Source organism: Loxodonta africana, chromosome 11, assembly GCF_030014295.1.
Source record: "Loxodonta africana isolate mLoxAfr1 chromosome 11, mLoxAfr1.hap2, whole genome shotgun sequence".
In the NCBI taxonomy this organism is placed as follows: domain Eukaryota; kingdom Metazoa; phylum Chordata; class Mammalia; order Proboscidea; family Elephantidae; genus Loxodonta; species Loxodonta africana.
In genome coordinates, this window is record NC_087352.1 from 12,696,643 (window position 1) to 12,713,779 (window position 17,137).

The 17,137-nt window shown below is 49.4% G+C and overlaps 1 protein-coding gene across 1 annotated transcript; it reads right to left on the minus strand.

Moving 5' to 3' along the window:
• Nucleotides 1-565: 565 nt before the first annotated feature.
• NOVA2 (NOVA alternative splicing regulator 2) lies at nucleotides 566-11,316 on the minus strand. The gene is made up of 2 exons (XM_023544042.2): nucleotides 11,094-11,316; nucleotides 566-1,898 (listed from the first exon to the last, which is right to left on the minus strand). Exons 1-2 carry the CDS (start codon nucleotides 11,313-11,315, stop codon nucleotides 816-818), a joined length of 1,305 nt encoding a protein of 434 aa, XP_023399810.2. The 5' UTR covers nucleotide 11,316; the 3' UTR covers nucleotides 566-815.
• Between the last annotated feature and the right edge of the window lie 5,821 nt (nucleotides 11,317-17,137).

Here is a 17,137-nt window from a genome sequence, read left to right on the forward strand (position 1 = left end):
CGCATTACTCTAGGAAAAGCCATAGTAGATGCCACAGGAAGTTGCTCTAGCCTCTCACAAGAGTCTTGCCCATGGGACTGGCTCAATCTACAGCTGGCCTCATTCTCAGCAGCCACCCCCCCCCAATACAACCTGACAACGAAAGAGTGAAAATTCCCATCTAGAGGGGCAACTCTAGTGGAGGGAGAGAGAGTAGCTGAGACAACCTGGGAACTATGGGATTCCTACTCCAAAGGTCCCACTTCAGCTCAGACTCTTCCACTACCTCTTCTCCCATCACTTCCCTCGCATCTGGAACTGCAGGCAGGAGAGGTGGGGTGTTGTGTTTTGGGGAGGCCCCTCATTTCTGGTGACCCAGAAGCTCCCTCCCCTCCTCCCATATGGAAACAAAAACGTAAAAAGGAGAAAAAAAGAAAAAAAAAAACAGAAAGAAATCCTCATCAAAGAAAAAAAAAAAAAAAGGAGGGAAAGAAAGAGAAAATAACTCTTTGTTTTCTATTAAAATCAACAAAATGCAATATATACAGATATCACACAGACCTGGGCCCTGGGAGAGGAGGGTCAGGCCCAGTCAAGCACAGGGAGGGAGGAAGGAGGGGTCAGTTCAAGGTTGGGGACCAGGCCCCTGGGCCCCGTCCCCAGCCAGTACTCAATCCTGCCTATGACTATCAGAAGGGGGGGTGCAGTCAGGCCTACCCCAGCCCCATCCCATGAGGAGCAGGACTACACCAAGCTGAGGTCAGGAGTTGGGGGAAGAGAAGGAGGGGGAGGAAGAGGAGGGACAGGGAGAGGGGTGGGAGCACGCACCACAGGCCTCATCCCACTTTCTGGGGGTTTGAGGCCCTCACCCCCTGCTCATAGGTGACCCGCTGGCTGATGAGGTATTGGGCGGCTTGCGTGGCCGCTGGGCTGCCCGTGATGGTGACCCGCCGGTTCCGCGTGCCTGGCAGGAACTCTCCCTTCTTGGAGATCTGGATGCGGGCGCCTGTGAGCTCCTGGTACTCCACCAACGTCTTGCCCCCCTTGCCCAGGATGGCTCCCACCAGGTTCTCAGGCACCGCGATCTCCACCAGCTCCTTGGCACTCTCAGCTGCCAACTTCTCTGCCGTCAAGAAGCCCCCGGCCGCCCCCGCGGCAGCCGCAGCGGCCACCAGCGGGCCGCCTCCTCCACCTGCCCCACCACCTGCCCCAGCCCCGAGGTAGCCATTGGCGGCTGCGGCCAAGGCAAAGGACCCCAGGGCTCCGGGGGGCGGGGGCGGGGGCGGGGCGGCCCCTCCGGCTGGCCCAGCCCCTGCCTCCCCCGCGTAGGACGCTAGGAGGTTGGCAGCGGCAGCAGCAGCAGGGTTGGCACCAGCGGCCACAGCGGCCAGGACACCAGAGGCTGCGGCGGAGTTGAGGCCCAGGCCGAGGGAGTTGGTGTTATAGCCGTAGCTGGCCAGCGTGTTAAGCGCTGTGCTGATGGCCAGCAGATCGGTGCCTGAGAAGGCGGGCAGGGCGGCGGGAAAGGCTCCCACTCCTGCCAGCCCAGCAGGACCCAGCAGGCCAGAGGCGGCAGCGGCTGAGGCTGCGGCTGCAGCAGGCAACACGTCGGCGGGGCTGGCATACGGCGAGCCGGTAGGGTTGGAGTTGGCCACGGGGCCGGCCACGTTGGCATAGCTGATGTTGAGGCAGCTGCTGCTCTGGGGGTCTTCCTGCACCTTCTGCACTATGGCGCTCACAGCCTTGTGCACCTGCTCGGGCTCACCGCTGACTGTCACCACGCGCTCCTGCAGGTTGATTCCCTCCGGTTTCTGGGACAGCTGCACCCAGGCACCCGACTGTTCCATCACGGCTTTAACCGTTGCGCCCCCCTTGCCAATGATCAGGCCGGCCGTGCTGTTGGGGACGATCAGCTTGGCCTGTGTGGGGAGTGAGAGGGAAATCTTTAGGGCAATAATTGGAGACTGAAGGATAATATTAGTCCAGGGCTCCTAGCCCCAAGATATTTCACACCCCTCCTCTCTCATCTGTCCAGAAATCTGGTCCAGTTTGTTCTGGGTATGCAGCAATATGACTCTGTTGCTGTTGTTAGCTGCCATTGAGTTGGCCCCCAACTCATGGCGAACCCATGCACAATGGACTCAGATGGTTGTGATCCACAGGGTTTTCAATGGCTGATTTTGGAAGCTGATCACCAGCCCTTCTTCTTAACCTGTCCTTAGTCTAGAAGCTTCACTGAGACCTGCTCAGCATCATAGCAACACACAAGCCTCCACTGAGATGGGTGGTGGCTGTGCATGAGATACACTGGCTCAGAATCGAACCTGGGTCTCTGCCATGGGTCCCCCCAAAAATGTGTATATCAACTTGGTTAGGCCATGATTCCCTGTGGTTGTCCTCCATTTGTGATTTTACCATGTGTTATAAATCATAATCTCCGCCTGTGGTTAAAGAGGATTAGGGTGGGATGTAATACCCATGCTCAGGTCACAGCCCTGATCCAATGTAAAGGGAGTTTCCCTGGGGTGTGGCCTGCACCACCTTTTATCTTACAAGAGATAAAAGGAAAGGGAAGCAAACAGAGAGTGAGGACCTCATACCATCAAGAAAGCAGTGCCAGGAGCAGAGCGTGTCCTTTGGACCCGGGGCCCCTGCGTGGGGAAGCTCCTAGTCCAGAGGAAGATTGATGAGAAGTCTGACAGAGAGAGAAAGCCTTCCCCTGGAGCTGATACCCTGAATTTGGACGTTTAGCCTACTTTACTGTGAAGAAATAAATTTCTCTTTGTTAAAGTCATCCACTTGTGGTATTTCTGTTATAGCAGCACTAGATGACTAAGATAGTCTTCCACATGGAAGGGGAGAATTCTACCACTGAACTTCCAATGCCTCATAATATGGCACTACCAGTTGTTAAAATTATGAAATGCTTCCATGTTGGCTGAAAAATAAATAGCCAGTACTTTTTTTTTTTTTTTACTTGGCATAGTGGTTAAGAGCTCAGCTGCTAATCAAAAGGTTGGCAGTTCAAATCTACCAGCTGCTCCTTGGAAACCTTATGGGGGCAGATCTACCCTGTTCTATAGGTTTGCTATGAGTCGGAATCGACTCAGCGGCAATGGGTTTTTTTCCAGTTGGTAGTCTCTTGATCACCCTGTTCCATGCTCCTGAAGCCCCTGATACCTCCCATTCATCCAGCTCCTAATGGCTTAATGCCTGACCCAGTGGACAATTCCAGAATCCTGCTCTTAGCCTGCATTTGTACTCATGCCTTCTCTATCGTTAAACGCTTTGACTCCCAGCCCTGAAAGAAGGCATCATTAGTCTCACTTTATAGATGAGCAACTTGAGGCCTAAGGGGTGAAGGGACTTGTCCCAAGGCCACTCAGATAGTGACGGAGCGGAAATCCAGTCTCTTGGACTCACGGTTCATTGGGTTTCCCACCCTATGACATGGTCTTCTCATTTAACCCCTTTGTTGTCTTATCTGTAAAACAGAGACAATGTAAAACCTTAGGTCTAAGAAGGCAGAGGGTTAGAAGACCTCTCAAGGATGGTCTTAAGCACTGGGTTATTTAAATATGATGGCCCCCCCCTTCTCAGTCACAGAGCAGCCCCTCCTTCAACCACCCACGTGGCCAAGCAGAGGCAAATCTAATCAATCTTAATTCCGGTGGACAGATTTCAAGACCAATATTGCCAAGAGCATGTCTACACATAAATTCCTCCTTCTCAGTCCTTCCCATGTCCTTTCTGACCTGTGGATCCTATGCCCATATCTGCCTCTCCTCTTTGTCCCTAAGCAGACCTGGGGGCATTTGGGAAATTTGTGGGTATGGCTCTGGTTGCCACACAAATTGGGGGCAGATGTGGGCATTCGGTGGGCAGGGCCATGGATGTCTGCACTTCACAATTTGAGGGTCAGACCCTCACAATGAAGAACTATTCCTGGTCCTGAAGGACTTTTGAAAGTCTTACAGGACATTCATTTGGTGAAAAACCTGTTCGTAATTCTCTGAGCCCAGAACTGAACTCATGATACAGTTTGTTGTTGTTAGCTGCCATCAAGTCAGCCCCCAAATCATGACCACCCCACGTACGATGGAACAAAACACTGCCCAGTCCTGTGCCACCCCCGTGATCGGTTGCGGATCTGGCTGTTGTCATCCCTAGGGCTTTTACTGGCTGGTTTTTGGAAATAGATTGCCAGGCCTTTCTTCCTAGTCTGTCTTAGTCTGGAAGCTCCACTGAAATGTTCAGTATCATAGCAACATGCAAGCCTCCGCTGACAGGTGGATGGTGGCTGTGCTAAGGTGCACTGGATGGGAATCAAACCTGGGTCTCCCGCATGGAAGGAGAAAATTCTACCACTGAGCCTCCACTGCCCCAGACAGTGTGATACTAATATGATAATGTAGGAGACTGTCCTTGTTCTCAGGAGACAGATACTAAAGTGTTTAGGGGTGGAGAGTCATGTAATCTACAACTTATTTTCAAATAGATCAGCAAAAATCCCCTGTGTGTGTGTGTGTGTGTGTGTGCAAAGAGATAAAGCAAATATTAACCGGTGAATCTAAGTGCAGTGCATAGGCAGTGCATTGTACAATTCTTTAAACATTTTCAAAATAAAAAGTTAGAGAAAAATACATATGTCCCAAAACTTCCTTTCATTCTCTAACGTTCTATATATTTTACCTACCTACTTGTTTATTTTCTGTTTCCCCTCGAAAGAGAATGTAAGATCCATGAGGGTGGAGGTATTTGCCTCTTGTTTACTACTGGGTCCTCAGTGTTTAGTGTTTGGCACAGAGTAGGTGCTTAGCAATGGATGGGTGAATGAATGGATGGCTGAAAGAATGAATGATGACATACCCACAGGACCAAGCAGGAATGGGATTGGGTGGAACTGGCAGGTGTAAGCCACCTGGTGGTGTGGTGATGGTGGTGTGTGTGTGTTTTGTGTACGTGTGTGTGGGTGCTGTATGTCTGGACAGCCAACCTCAGCTCAATATGGCCTGTTCTCATTTTTCTAGATTAACTGGGAATTCTGTTTTGTAAAATGTAAAGCATCCCAGTTTTTAAATGTTGGCAATCTCTTCCACATTTCTAAGAACCACTGTGTAGTGTAAACAATCCAATGTGCTAGCCAGGCCACCGGTTTCCAATCTGTGCCTACAAATCTCAGACAAGTCACTTTGGCCTCTGGCATCATCTGATCAGGTTCAAATCCTGGCTCTACTACTGATGCTAGGCAAGAGACTTAGCCTCTTTGGGACTTGGTTTTCTCATCTGTAAAATGAGGATAATGATACTTCCTCCATTATGAGGCCTAACTGGTGGCACAGTAGTTAAGAGCTCGGCTGCTAACCAAGAGATCGGCAGTTCAAATCCACCAGCCACTTCTTGGAAACCCTATGGGGAAGTTCTACTCTGTCCTATAGGGTTACTATGAGTTGAAATTGACTCGGTGGCAACAGGTTTGGTTTAGTTTTAATCGAGATCATGCAGGCAATAATGAGCTTGAAATTCAAGCATGGCCACAATTAGCCAGAACTCAGTAGGGCTGCCCTTCAGGTGACTCACAGCCCCCATCACTGCCAGGTGAGTTACATCTGGTTGCCTCCACTCAGTCATGTTTTTACTTGGCCCCTGTGGGGATGTCCTTATTCATTGATTCAATTGCTTGCTGATCACCAAGTATAGGGTGCCATGTGAGTGTGCAATTAATGTGTGTCTATTTTTTTTTTTTATAGTAGATACTCAATAAATGGTTGTTATCATGGTTACCCTCATAGACAGACCTGGATTTATAGTAGATACTCAATAAATGGTTGTTATCATGGTTACCCTCATAGACAGACCTGGATTTAACTCCCACATCTGTGGCATAGGTGCTTTGGAAAACAGGTTGTCAGTTCCTTGAAAAGTTAAATGTAGAGTTACTACGTTGTTGTTACCACGTGCCATCGAGTTGATTCCGACTCATAGCGACCATATATGACAGGGTAAATCTACCGGACAGAGTCATCATAAACCAAACAAACAAACAAAAAACAAATCTGTTGCCATTGAGTTGATTCCGACCCATAGTGACCCTATTACCACATCACCCCGCAATTCCACTCTTACGTGTATACTCAAAAGAACTGAAAACATGTGTCAACACAAAAGGTCGTACATGAATGTTCATAGCAGCACAATTCACAATAGCTCAAAAGTGGAAACAACCCAAATGTCTATCAACTGATGAGTGGATAAGCATAAGGTGGTAGATCCAAACAGTGGTGTATTATTCTGCCATAGAGAAAATGAACACACAATACATGCAACAATATGAATGAACCTTGAAAATATTGTGCTAAGTGAAAGACACCAGACACAAAAGGCCGCATACCATATGATTCCATTTCTACGAAATGTCCAGAATAGGCAGATTTAGAGAGACCAAGAAGCCCTGGTGGCGTAGTGGTTAAGAACTTGGCTGCTAATCAAAGGATCAATAGTTCAAATCCACCAGGTGCTCCCTGGAAACCCCATGGGGCAGTTCTACTCTGTCCTATAGGGTCGTTGGGAGTTGGAAGTGACTCGACGGCCAACAGGTTTTTTTGTAGAGTTCAAAGGTAGATTAATGGTTCCCAGGGGCTGGTAGGACTGGGGGGAGTGATATATGGCTGCTCACGGGTATGGGGTATATTTTTGGGATGCAGAGAACGTTCTAGAATTAGATAGTGGTGATGGATGCACAACTTTGTGAATATATTGAAAAGCCACTGAATTATATGCTTTAAAATGGCAAACTTTATAGTATGTGAATTATGTCTCAATAAAGTTGCTATTTTAAAGAAATCGCCAGAAAATACAGAACAGCCTGACAAGCGAAGGGGATAGAAAAACACACACAGAAGCAGACCTAAGAGTAAAGAGATATTTAGTACGTGATGTGGCATTGCAGAGGAGTGGGGAAGGATGGATTATCCCAGAAAGGGTTTGGAGACAACTGGCTGATCATGTGGGGGGGAAAAAAGATTTAAAAAAAAATCCCACAGCTGCCACTTCCTAGCTGAGTAAGGTAGTCATTTCACTCTTTTGAGCCTCTTTTTTCCACATCTGTAAAATGGGCATATCATTCATGATCCATATGGTTTTGGGGAGTATTCACTGAGATACTAGTGCCCTGCCCAGTGGTAATAATTCAGTGTAAGCTTGACAACACAACCACGGCTAGCAGCAGGGTGGTTGTTGCTGTTTTTTCAACATAAACTAAAAACTAAACCCACTGCCATCGAGTCGATTCCGACTCATAGTAACCCAATAGGACAGAGTAGAACTGCCCCCTGGAGTTTCCAAGGAGCGCCTGGTGGGTTCAAACTACCGACCTTTTGGTTAGCAGCCATAGCACTTAACCACTACGCCACCAGGGTTTCCTTTTTTTCAACATAGCAGGGTCCAAATTCTAGTTTACTATTTAATAACTACATGATTTTGGGCAAATGTCTTCACTCCTCTTTGTGCCTCAATCTCCTTGTCTCCAATGTTGGTATAATCACATTTTGTTGTTAGCTGCTGCTGAGTTGGCCCCATGTGCAATAGGACTGGACCACTGTGATCCACGGGGCTTTCACTGGCTGATTTTTGGAATTAGATAACCAGGCCTTTGTTCCTAGTCTGTCTTAGTCTGGAAGCTTTGCTAAAACGTGTTCAGCACCACAGCAACATACAAGCCTTCCTTGACAGATGGGCGGCGGCTGTGTATGAGATGCATTGCTGGGAATCGAACCTGCGTCTCCCACATGGAAAGCAAGAATTCTACCACTAAACTGCACACTGTTCCCTTATAATCACACCTACCTCCTACAATTATTGGGAATATTCAATGAGTAAAACGACTACCCAGTGCTTAGCATATGGTGCCGACCCTACGCCTTGCCGTTGAGTTGATTCCAACTCCAAGTGACCCTACAGGACAGAGTAGAACTGTCCCTTATGGTTTCCAAGGAGTGGCTGGTGGATTGGGACTGCTAACCTTTTGGCACCACCAGGGCTGTGGCACATGGTAAGCCCTCAGGAAATGACAGATATCTTATTAACAGAGTCCAAACTGTAGAACCACAGCATTTTGGAGAGAACTGCAGGTACAGAGCCATGGAATCCCGGAGTCCCAGGGTATCAGAGGAGCGGAATCCTAGAGTCATCTATGCTGGTTGTTGATGTTGTTGTTAGTTGCTGTAGAGTTGGCTCCAACCTATGGCAACACCAGGTGTGCAGAGCAGAACTGCTCCATGGGGTTTTCAAGGCTGTGACCTCTTGGAAGCAGATTGCCAGGCCTGTCTCCCGAGTGCCTCTGGGGGGAGCGGTTTGAACCACCAATCTTTTGGCTAGTAGTCAAGCACTTAACCATTTGCACCACCCAGAGACTCCAATACAGGCCTAGAATCTTGGAATCACAAATCATAGAACCATAGGAATTTTAGAGCCAGAGAGGCCTCAGAGACCACCTGCACCAGTGATTTGCAAGCCTGTGGAGATCTTCAAATAATAATAACAGCAGCAGCAGCAGTAACAACATCCAACACAGTGCTTGTCAGTTGCCAGGCACTTTTCTAAACCTATCATATAGTAACTTGTTTAATCTTCACAATAATTCTATAAGGTAGGTACATTTATCATATTTTTATAAATTGGGAAATGGAAGCACAGAGAGGTTAAGAACTTGCTCAAGGACACAAAGGAGTGACTAGTAGAGGCATGATCTGCTCCTACGACAGGGTACATGCTCAGATTCCCAGGCTTTACCCTCAGAAGTTCTGATTTAGTGGCTCTGGGCTGGGATCCAGGAATCTGCATTTTAAGCTAACTAGATGACTCAGACGCCAGCCAGGGCTGAGAGCTACTAGTTTATCCCAGAGGTGGCAAACTGGTGACACTCTGGCCACAACTGACCCACAGCCATGTTTTCATTGGTCCACATAGTGTTTTAAAAACTGACCCAAGCTTTTAAAATCGGTTTATTTAAAAGATTTCTGGTTTATTTTAAAAAAATTGGAAGATATGGTCACAGCATGTCCACATTCCCAAAAGACAAGAATCAGCTGCAGCTGAGTGACAGCTGCCCCCTTTAGGGATGGTGAACGCTCTCTAGAGGTTGGTCCTCAATCCTTTATGTTCCCTTCCTGGAGTCTGCAGGCATTCCAATTTATATTCCTTGGTTTGGTCCAGGGGACACACTGTACAGAAAGGGAAACTGAGGAATAGAGAAGGGAAGGGGGTCCAGAATAACACAGTGAATCCAAAGCATAAAAGGGAGTAGATGTCTCCTGACCCCAAAATCCAATAACAACAGCTAACTTGTTTGAAGAACTTTCTATGCACTAGACACAGCTGCTAAGTGTTTTTCAAGCATCAATAAACACTAACCACCACCCTTAAGTAGGTAACATAATGAATCCCATTTAACAGCTGAGAAAAATGAGGTAATGAGACAATCAAGCCACTTGTTCAAGGTCACATAGGTACGGAGTAAGTAGGACTTAACCTCTGGCTGTAGAGCCTTAGCCTTCGACCATTATCTTTCTCATTCTTTGGAACATGTGGAGTAAAAGGCAGAGGACAAATCCGGGTTCTATGATCTTTCTGATCGACTATTTCAGAATCCTCTGGATTCGAGGTGGGAGTGGGAGACTCAGGCACAGATAGTGCTGACCCTATTTTCCCTGCAACAACCACAAACTCTCCACGATGAATCCAGAGCCCCCTGTGGCCATGATCAAGGCAGAAGAGGCGATGCCCTGTCCTCCCTGTAAACTGTGAGTAAGCTGGTGGGAAGGTATTCAGGAGAGCCCTGGAGGGGCAGCAAGAGTGAACAGAGACGCTTCAGCACCGAGGACAGCAGCTGTGCTCCACTCCCCAAACCCGCAATCTTTTTGGAATACTCCTCTAGGGCTCTCCGCCCACCATTCCGCCGAGAGGCTGGGGGGACTCAGACCCATAGTCTGCTCCACTTCGTGGCAAAGACAGGATCCCAGAATTCCAGATCCCTTTTACCAAGGCCGTTTCTCCTGTCTTTGCCTCTAGGCTGACATTAGGAACTCTTGCAAATGGCCTGCCCACCAGCCCGGACTTCTCGCCCCTTTGCGACGAGTGCGCATGTGTATGGCAGCAGGAAGGAGAGAGGAAACCGAAAGCACGCGCAGCCAGCCCCGCGTTTCCCTCCCTCTTCATCTCCCACCGGGTCAGGACCACGCCGCCAGGGGCCTTGCTGTGAGCCCACCTGCCCCTTGCGCACCGTCGTCATGGCAACCGAAGAGTCCCAGGAAGCGATTGGTCCCCTCCCTGCCACGCCCCTACGCCTCCGCTTCCCGGTAACTGAGGCAACGGGGAGGCGCTGCTCTCCGTCTTCCTAGGGAGGGCTGTGTAGGAGAAGGACCCGCCCCAGGACCCGCTAATGGCCCTTTCTCCAAAGTGGTGACTACCCCTATACAGTAATTAATGGAAGACGAGGGGGGAGTATGACGGACCATTTCTAAACTCTTCTGGTTGTGGCTGAGCTGTCACTGAGGTCACTTCCGGCGAGAACAGGAAGTGGGAGGCAGGTTGCTCAGAGAGACAATGGGATGTGGTGGAGGGGAGAGGAGGATCTAGAGAATCCCAGGAAAGAGGAATAAGTGGGGGCTCTGGGCCAAATTTTCTCAAACCTTCACTCCCCTTCTGAATCAAGCCAACTCCAAGAGGCCTGGAGTCTTTTCTATTAGGGCTGACTTGCTAATAATAATAAAAGCTGTTGCCAATGAGTTGATTCTGACTCAAAGTGACCCTTTGAGGCAGAGCAGAACTGCCCTATATGGTTCCCAAGGCTGTAATCCTTACAGAAGCAGATGGCTACATCTTTCTCCCACAGAGCAACTGGTGGGTTCGAACTGCCAACCTTTTCTGTTAGCAGATGCATGCTTAACCATTGCACCCCCAGGACTCCTCATCGTACTAAACATTACCATGTATTGACTGACAAACTTTTTATAGGCACTATCCCACTGAACTCCCATGGTAACCCAATGATGTTGGAGAAGGGATTCCTCCCAAATGTCACCAGCATTACAGCAACCCAGTTTGCCCCAGCTGACCTGCTTGGCTCTGTCGGGGTTCATCGTGGTTTGGGGCTGAAGGATGTTGACCACTTCAGGCTTGGTCATCGCTTGAGGAATTTCTCGGACCTTCTCAGCAATAAAGCTGTGCACAGCATTCAAGGCCTCTGCTGTGCCCTGTACTAGGCACACCCGCTCTGTGGTTCCTGTTGAGCAGGAAGAGAGAGGGCAGACACATCCATCAGACAGGAATGATGACATTCCTGAGTGACCCCAACTCATGGCAACCCCTTGTGTGTCAGAGTAGATCTGTGCTCCATGGAGTTTTCAATGGCTGAGTTTTCCAAATGTAGATTGCCAGGCCTTTCTTCTGAGACAGGCCCCATTGAATGGAAGGGGATAACTGAGGTCCAGAGAGTGGACCTGACTAGCCCTAGTTCACACAGGGAGCCTGGGCAAGCTGGCATGGGCTCCCAAGCCACGACTGGCAGCTGGGAGAATGAGTGGAATCCCTGTTTTATAATCTGCACTTCATCTCCTTTGCCTAAAACAATGCCAGAGGATAGAAGAATGATGCTTAAGCGCTTTATGATGCCCGCAGCAGCCCTGGGCAGGGGGAGACAGGGCTCAGCTGCCCCTTCCCAGTCCTTGCCGGCTCCCGGTTGCTTTGGCAACCATTCACTCACTGTCCCCCTCCTTCTAGGAGCAGTGAGCTCAGGCCTGCAATGGTTGCCACAGTAACTGGAACCCCCTAATCGGTCTGGCTGGCCGGGTCCTCAGCCCACCCCCAGGGGGATGAGGGACGAGGCCCCGTTGCCATGGCAATCCCTGAAAGCCTGCAGCGAAGGCCTCTGGGCTTTTGGAGAGGATGGGGAAGAGCTGGGGGATGGGGGAGGTGGAAGAGAGGTCTGAGTGGCTGCCTGGACCCACCAGATGGAAGGCTGAGGGGTGGGGGAGGGCAGGGGTGTGGAAAGGGGAGGGTAAGGTGGGTCAAAGGCAATGAGTGGGGGAGCGGGGACTAGGGGACCAGGAAAGAAGGGTGGGCTGGAGGAGATTCACCAGATATTGGCTGCGGTCCTGACCTGGGCATCTTTCTCCTTCGTGTGCGTTTGCGTGCGTGTGTGTGTGTGTGTGTGTGTGTGTGTGTGTGAGTAAAAGAGAGAGAGAGAGAGACAGAAGGGGCGGGGGAGGAAAGAAGCTAACTCTGGGTGGTGTTAGGATGTCCGTGCATGGGAGAGAGTATGTACCTCCAAGAGGCTGAGTGGGCAACTGGCTTGTGTGTTTGTGTGTGTGTATTTGGTGGGACCAATAGCTTACCTTTATCTGTGTTTGTACATAGAAGAGAAAGAGCAGGAGAGGCTGAGATCTTAACAAACCCTGTGACACAGTGATTCAAGTGAAGATGTTTGTGTGGGCCCTGGTGTAGGGGAAAGACCCTGGGTGTCACCACGGTGATGTGAGTCTTGCATGCTATTTGTGAGATGGAGCTGAGTGTACGTGAGAGTTTGCGAGAAAGAAACAAAGAGTCTTACTAAGTGGCACTGAGGCTGGAAGATGAACGTTCACCACGTTGAGACTGTCGGATTGTGTTCGTCTGCTTATGTGTGTGTGTCCATGTGTGTAAATGGAAGAGAGGGACAATCACCCCCTCTAGATGTTCTTAAGACTATTTGGGCGACTGGTATGTGGTATGTGTGAGTATGCGTGTAGTTTGTGTATAGGAGACAGACAGGCAAGACTCTATGACAGAGGGTTGTATGTCTATGTGTATAAGACAGAGAGAGAGACAGGACAGGGGTGTGTGTGTTGTGAGTGTGAATGTGTGTGTATCTGTGTGTGAGAAAGAGAGTGGGTAGAGATAGGACAGGGGTGTGTGTGTTGTGAGTGTGTCAGAGACAGACATACATATAATATACATATATGGAAACCCTAGTGGCACAGTGGTTAAGAGTTCGGCTGCTAACCAAAAGGTTGGCAGTTCGGATCCACCAGGTGCTCCATGGAAACCCTATGGGGCAGTCCTACTTGCATCCTGTATGGTTCCTATGAGTCAGAATTGACTCAATGGCAGCAAGTTTGGTTATATATATATATTCACACGCACACACACACATATATATATGTATACACACCCACGTATATATGTATATATATAAACAGAGAGAGACAGATAGGCAAGGAGTACATGTGTTGTGAGTGTATGTGTCTGTGTGTCTGTGAGAGAGAGACAGGGGAGATGTATGTGTGTGTAAAGAGAGAGAGACAGACTCAGGGGTCAGTATGGAAGACTGGATAGCAGATGTGTTCGTGCATGTGTGTCTGAGTATATGAAGAACAGAGAGACAAACAAGACTCTACCATGTCTGGTACGTGGGAGAACGTGAGTGCCTTGGTGAGCCTGGGCCAGTTTTGTGTGTGGACTGAGTGTGTGTCTCCTTGGGCAGGACCCAGTTAGTTCCCTGCGTCCATGCGCCAGCCTCCCGTGCCTCCCAAGTGTCTGGGACACTTGGGGGTGAGTGTCTAGCGTCCTGAAAGCATCGCCTGCCATCCCAGCCTCGCCATGTGTCTGGGTGTCACTGTCTGTGGGTCACTTGTGCGGTTGACATCCCCCACCTCCTTTGGGCCACTGTTCCTCCCTCTTGCCTCCCCAACCCTGAACAATGGCTTGGTCTGAGCCAAGGGTGAGTCAGCATGCAGGCTGTCTCTGGCTGGGGTGTAAATAGGAAAGGGTGTGGGGCAGGTTGGAAACTGGGGGCAGGTGGGGGAGGGGGAAGCCCCAGGGAGAGCCCTGCCAAAGTGGCCAGGTTCTCAGTCTCTGCTGAACTTTTTTTCAGCTCAGGAAGTCTGTTATCACCAGCCCCCCTTTGTAATTCTTAACCTGGGGGCCACAGGGGCTTTGGGGGGGACTCAGTTAAACCTTGAAAGAATGTCTAATAATAACAGCTGAGGCTTATATAACACCATATGCCAGGCACCCTTCTAAGTACTTTACATATATTAATCGCTTACTATATGAGGTAGGCAATATTATTATCCCTGATTTACTGCTAAGGACACTGAGGCACAGAGAGGGTAAGGGATTTGGCCAAGTTTACTCAGAAAGATCTGGGTTTCACACCCAAGTGTCTGGCTTCCAAGCCTGCTGTTGTTAGTGGCCATCGATTCCAACTCATGATGACCTCATGCATCACAGAGTAGAGCTGCTGTACTCTTCATGGAGGTAGATTGCCTCCTTCCAAGGTTCAAACCACTAACCTTTAGGTTAGCAGTCGAGCACAAACTACCCTGTGCAAAATTATGGAGTGTGTGGAGTGGTTTGCTTTAAATGCGCTTGTGCGTAGGGGGGAGGCGTATGATGACTGTAGTTTTGGTTTTACATTTTTGATATTAAAAAATGAGTATGTATGAATTTATTAAATAGTCTCAAGATTTTGCACTTTGGTGCAAGCATGTTATAAATCAATACAATTTTTTTTTTTTAAAGTGTGTGTGTCTGTGCTTTTCTTCCCAGGATGGGGTCTGTAGCTTCAGATGGATGCTCCAAATCAGAAGCTGTTTTAAGGATCGCTATGGTGGTCTGAGGTCCCTGGGTGGTGCAAATGGTTTGCACTTGATACTAACCCAAAGGTTGGCGGTTCAAACTTGCCACGCGGTGCCATGCAAGAAAGGCCTGGCAGTCTCCTTCCATAAAGATTACAGCCAAGAAAACCCCATGGAGTTCGGTTTTACTCTGTAACACATGGGGTTGCTATGAGTGAGGATCAACAACAACAGGTTTGGTTCTTTGAAGGTGGTCTGGGCTGGTACACAGGAGTCTGCCCAGCCTTGGGCAGGTACCTGCCTCTTTCTAGGTCTCTGTGTATGACCTGAAAGGATTAAATCTGGAGTTTGGGGGTTCATGCATCGGGGAGGGGACGCCCTTTGTGTGTTTTGCAGTATCTCAGCCCCTTGCTTGGCGCTAAGGGTCAGGTTTTTATTTCAGGTAATAGACAAGTGGGGTGCGTGTGTGTGTGTGTGTGTGTGTGTGTGTGTGTGTGTGAACTTACCAGGCACAGAGGACCCTTTCAACTTCTCCACTGTCATTTCTCATCTGTTCCCTGTGCTTGCTTGGGCCACACTGCACAGATCACTCTCCCTGCCTTTAAACACACTAGCTCATCTTCCTGGAGCTCCCTTTCCTGCTTTCTCTCTAGCTCACTCTTACATATCCTTCTGGCTCTTCCTTCAGAAACCCTTCCCTGAGACCCCAGGCTGGGCCAGGTGCCTTGTCTCGGCTTCCCCGTCCCAGCCCTGACAGCTCTGCATCATCACCAGTATCCGTCTCCCCATGGGGCTGTGAGATCCATGAGGGCAAGGCTGGAGCTGTCTCAGTCACCGCTGTGTCCAGCTCTGTCCAGCTCAGGGTGGCTCTGAGGAGATGCTCAGAGAGTATGTGCTAAATGAATGAATGAATGAAAAGGTGTCACCCTGGGGTGGAGGGAAACATGCTCTTTGTCTCATGCAGTAGCATCTCTGTTTCCTGTGCTCCTGTGGGTCCTGGGAGGTCCCAGGGACAGGACTAGGATGTAGGGGCTGTGTTTTGCATCTCTAAGTCAGGAGACAGCCAGGGCTCTTTGATCTGGAAGCTCTATGTCAGTAGTGGGCCTGGGGAGATGTGCTGGCTTATCTTGTTTGCCTGAATAGTGTTTGTCCCACCCTTTGGGGTTTTCAGCTGCCCGGGCTATTGGGTGCGTTGAGATGACATGGTCTTATGCCACAGAATGTGATCCACAGGCAAAGAACCAAATGTCCGTGGATGAATGTCCCAAGCAGAGGTCTGATCTGTATTTCGTGGACTAGAGTGGTGTGAGGGAAACTGGGCCAGGGTGGACAAGAAGGGGAGGGGGTGTGCCTGGTTCCCTGGACTTTTCTCTAAACCTCTTGCCAAAGCTGCTTAGTGAGATGGGAGGTGGGGACAGAGAGAGAGAGATATGTGTGTGTGTATGCGTCCTGACTCTGGACTCTGGCTCTGTTGTTTGACCTAAAAAATCCTAGGGGATTAAGGATGAGCCAGCACCAGCGCTAAAGCAAAGATGCAACCCGGGGACCTTCATTGCATTCCTAGATGCCAAGGCTCAGGCACTGGTCTCAGGAGGGACGTACTGAGGGGGATGAGAGAGAGCGGTGGGACCTTGAACAGTTTATGGGCAGTTCGGGAGTCCCTGGGTGGCACAAATGGTTAAGTGCTCAGCTGCTAACCAAAAGGTTGGAGGTTCGAGTCTACCCAGAAGCACCTTGGAAGAAAGACCTGGTGATCTGCTTCTGAAAAATCAGCCACCGAAAACCCTGTGGAGCACAGTTCTACTCTGACATACATGAGATCAGTCACTACACGTCAGAGTCAACTCCACAGCAACTAGTGGATAGTTGGGGGAGAGAGATGGAGCTGGGGGAGAGGCAGAAAACGAGCCAGGTTTGGATAAATCAAAAAAGGAGGAAGCTGAGACCTTGGAGATAGACTCGTAAAGGGAGGCAGGGAGAGATGGGCAAGAGGAAGCAGAAAGAAAGGAGAGGCAGCCCAACCAGAGAATGACTTCATTGAGGGGGCTCACTAAATACGTGTTGAATGGATGACTGAATGAGTGAGCGAGTTCAGAGAGACAGAGGGAAAAAAAGTGGGAGAGTGTGAGTGAGGGAGGGAATGGAAAAGAGGGGGAGAGAGATAGGAAGACAGGAAGGGAGGGAAGGGGGGCAGGGAGTAAGAAAAGTAGCGACAGGGCAGATAGGAACGGGAAACCAAGAGAATGGGAGATGGAGAGACACAGACAGAACCTGAGAGATAGAGAGACAGACACAGAGAGAGAGAAGCAGGGAGAGAGGCAGGGAGACTGATGGGGATGGAGATTAAGGGAACGAGAGATGGGAAAGTCAGAAACAAAAGGAGAAAGGGACACATGAAGAAGCACAGAGACAGAGACATCTGTGAGACATCAGTGAGACTGAGATTGGCCAAGATAGGATGACAGAAATCCAAAGGGTGAGTGAGAAATCCAAAAGGAAAGAACAAGGGGAAAGGAGAGAGGTGTGTATAACATGGGTGGCTA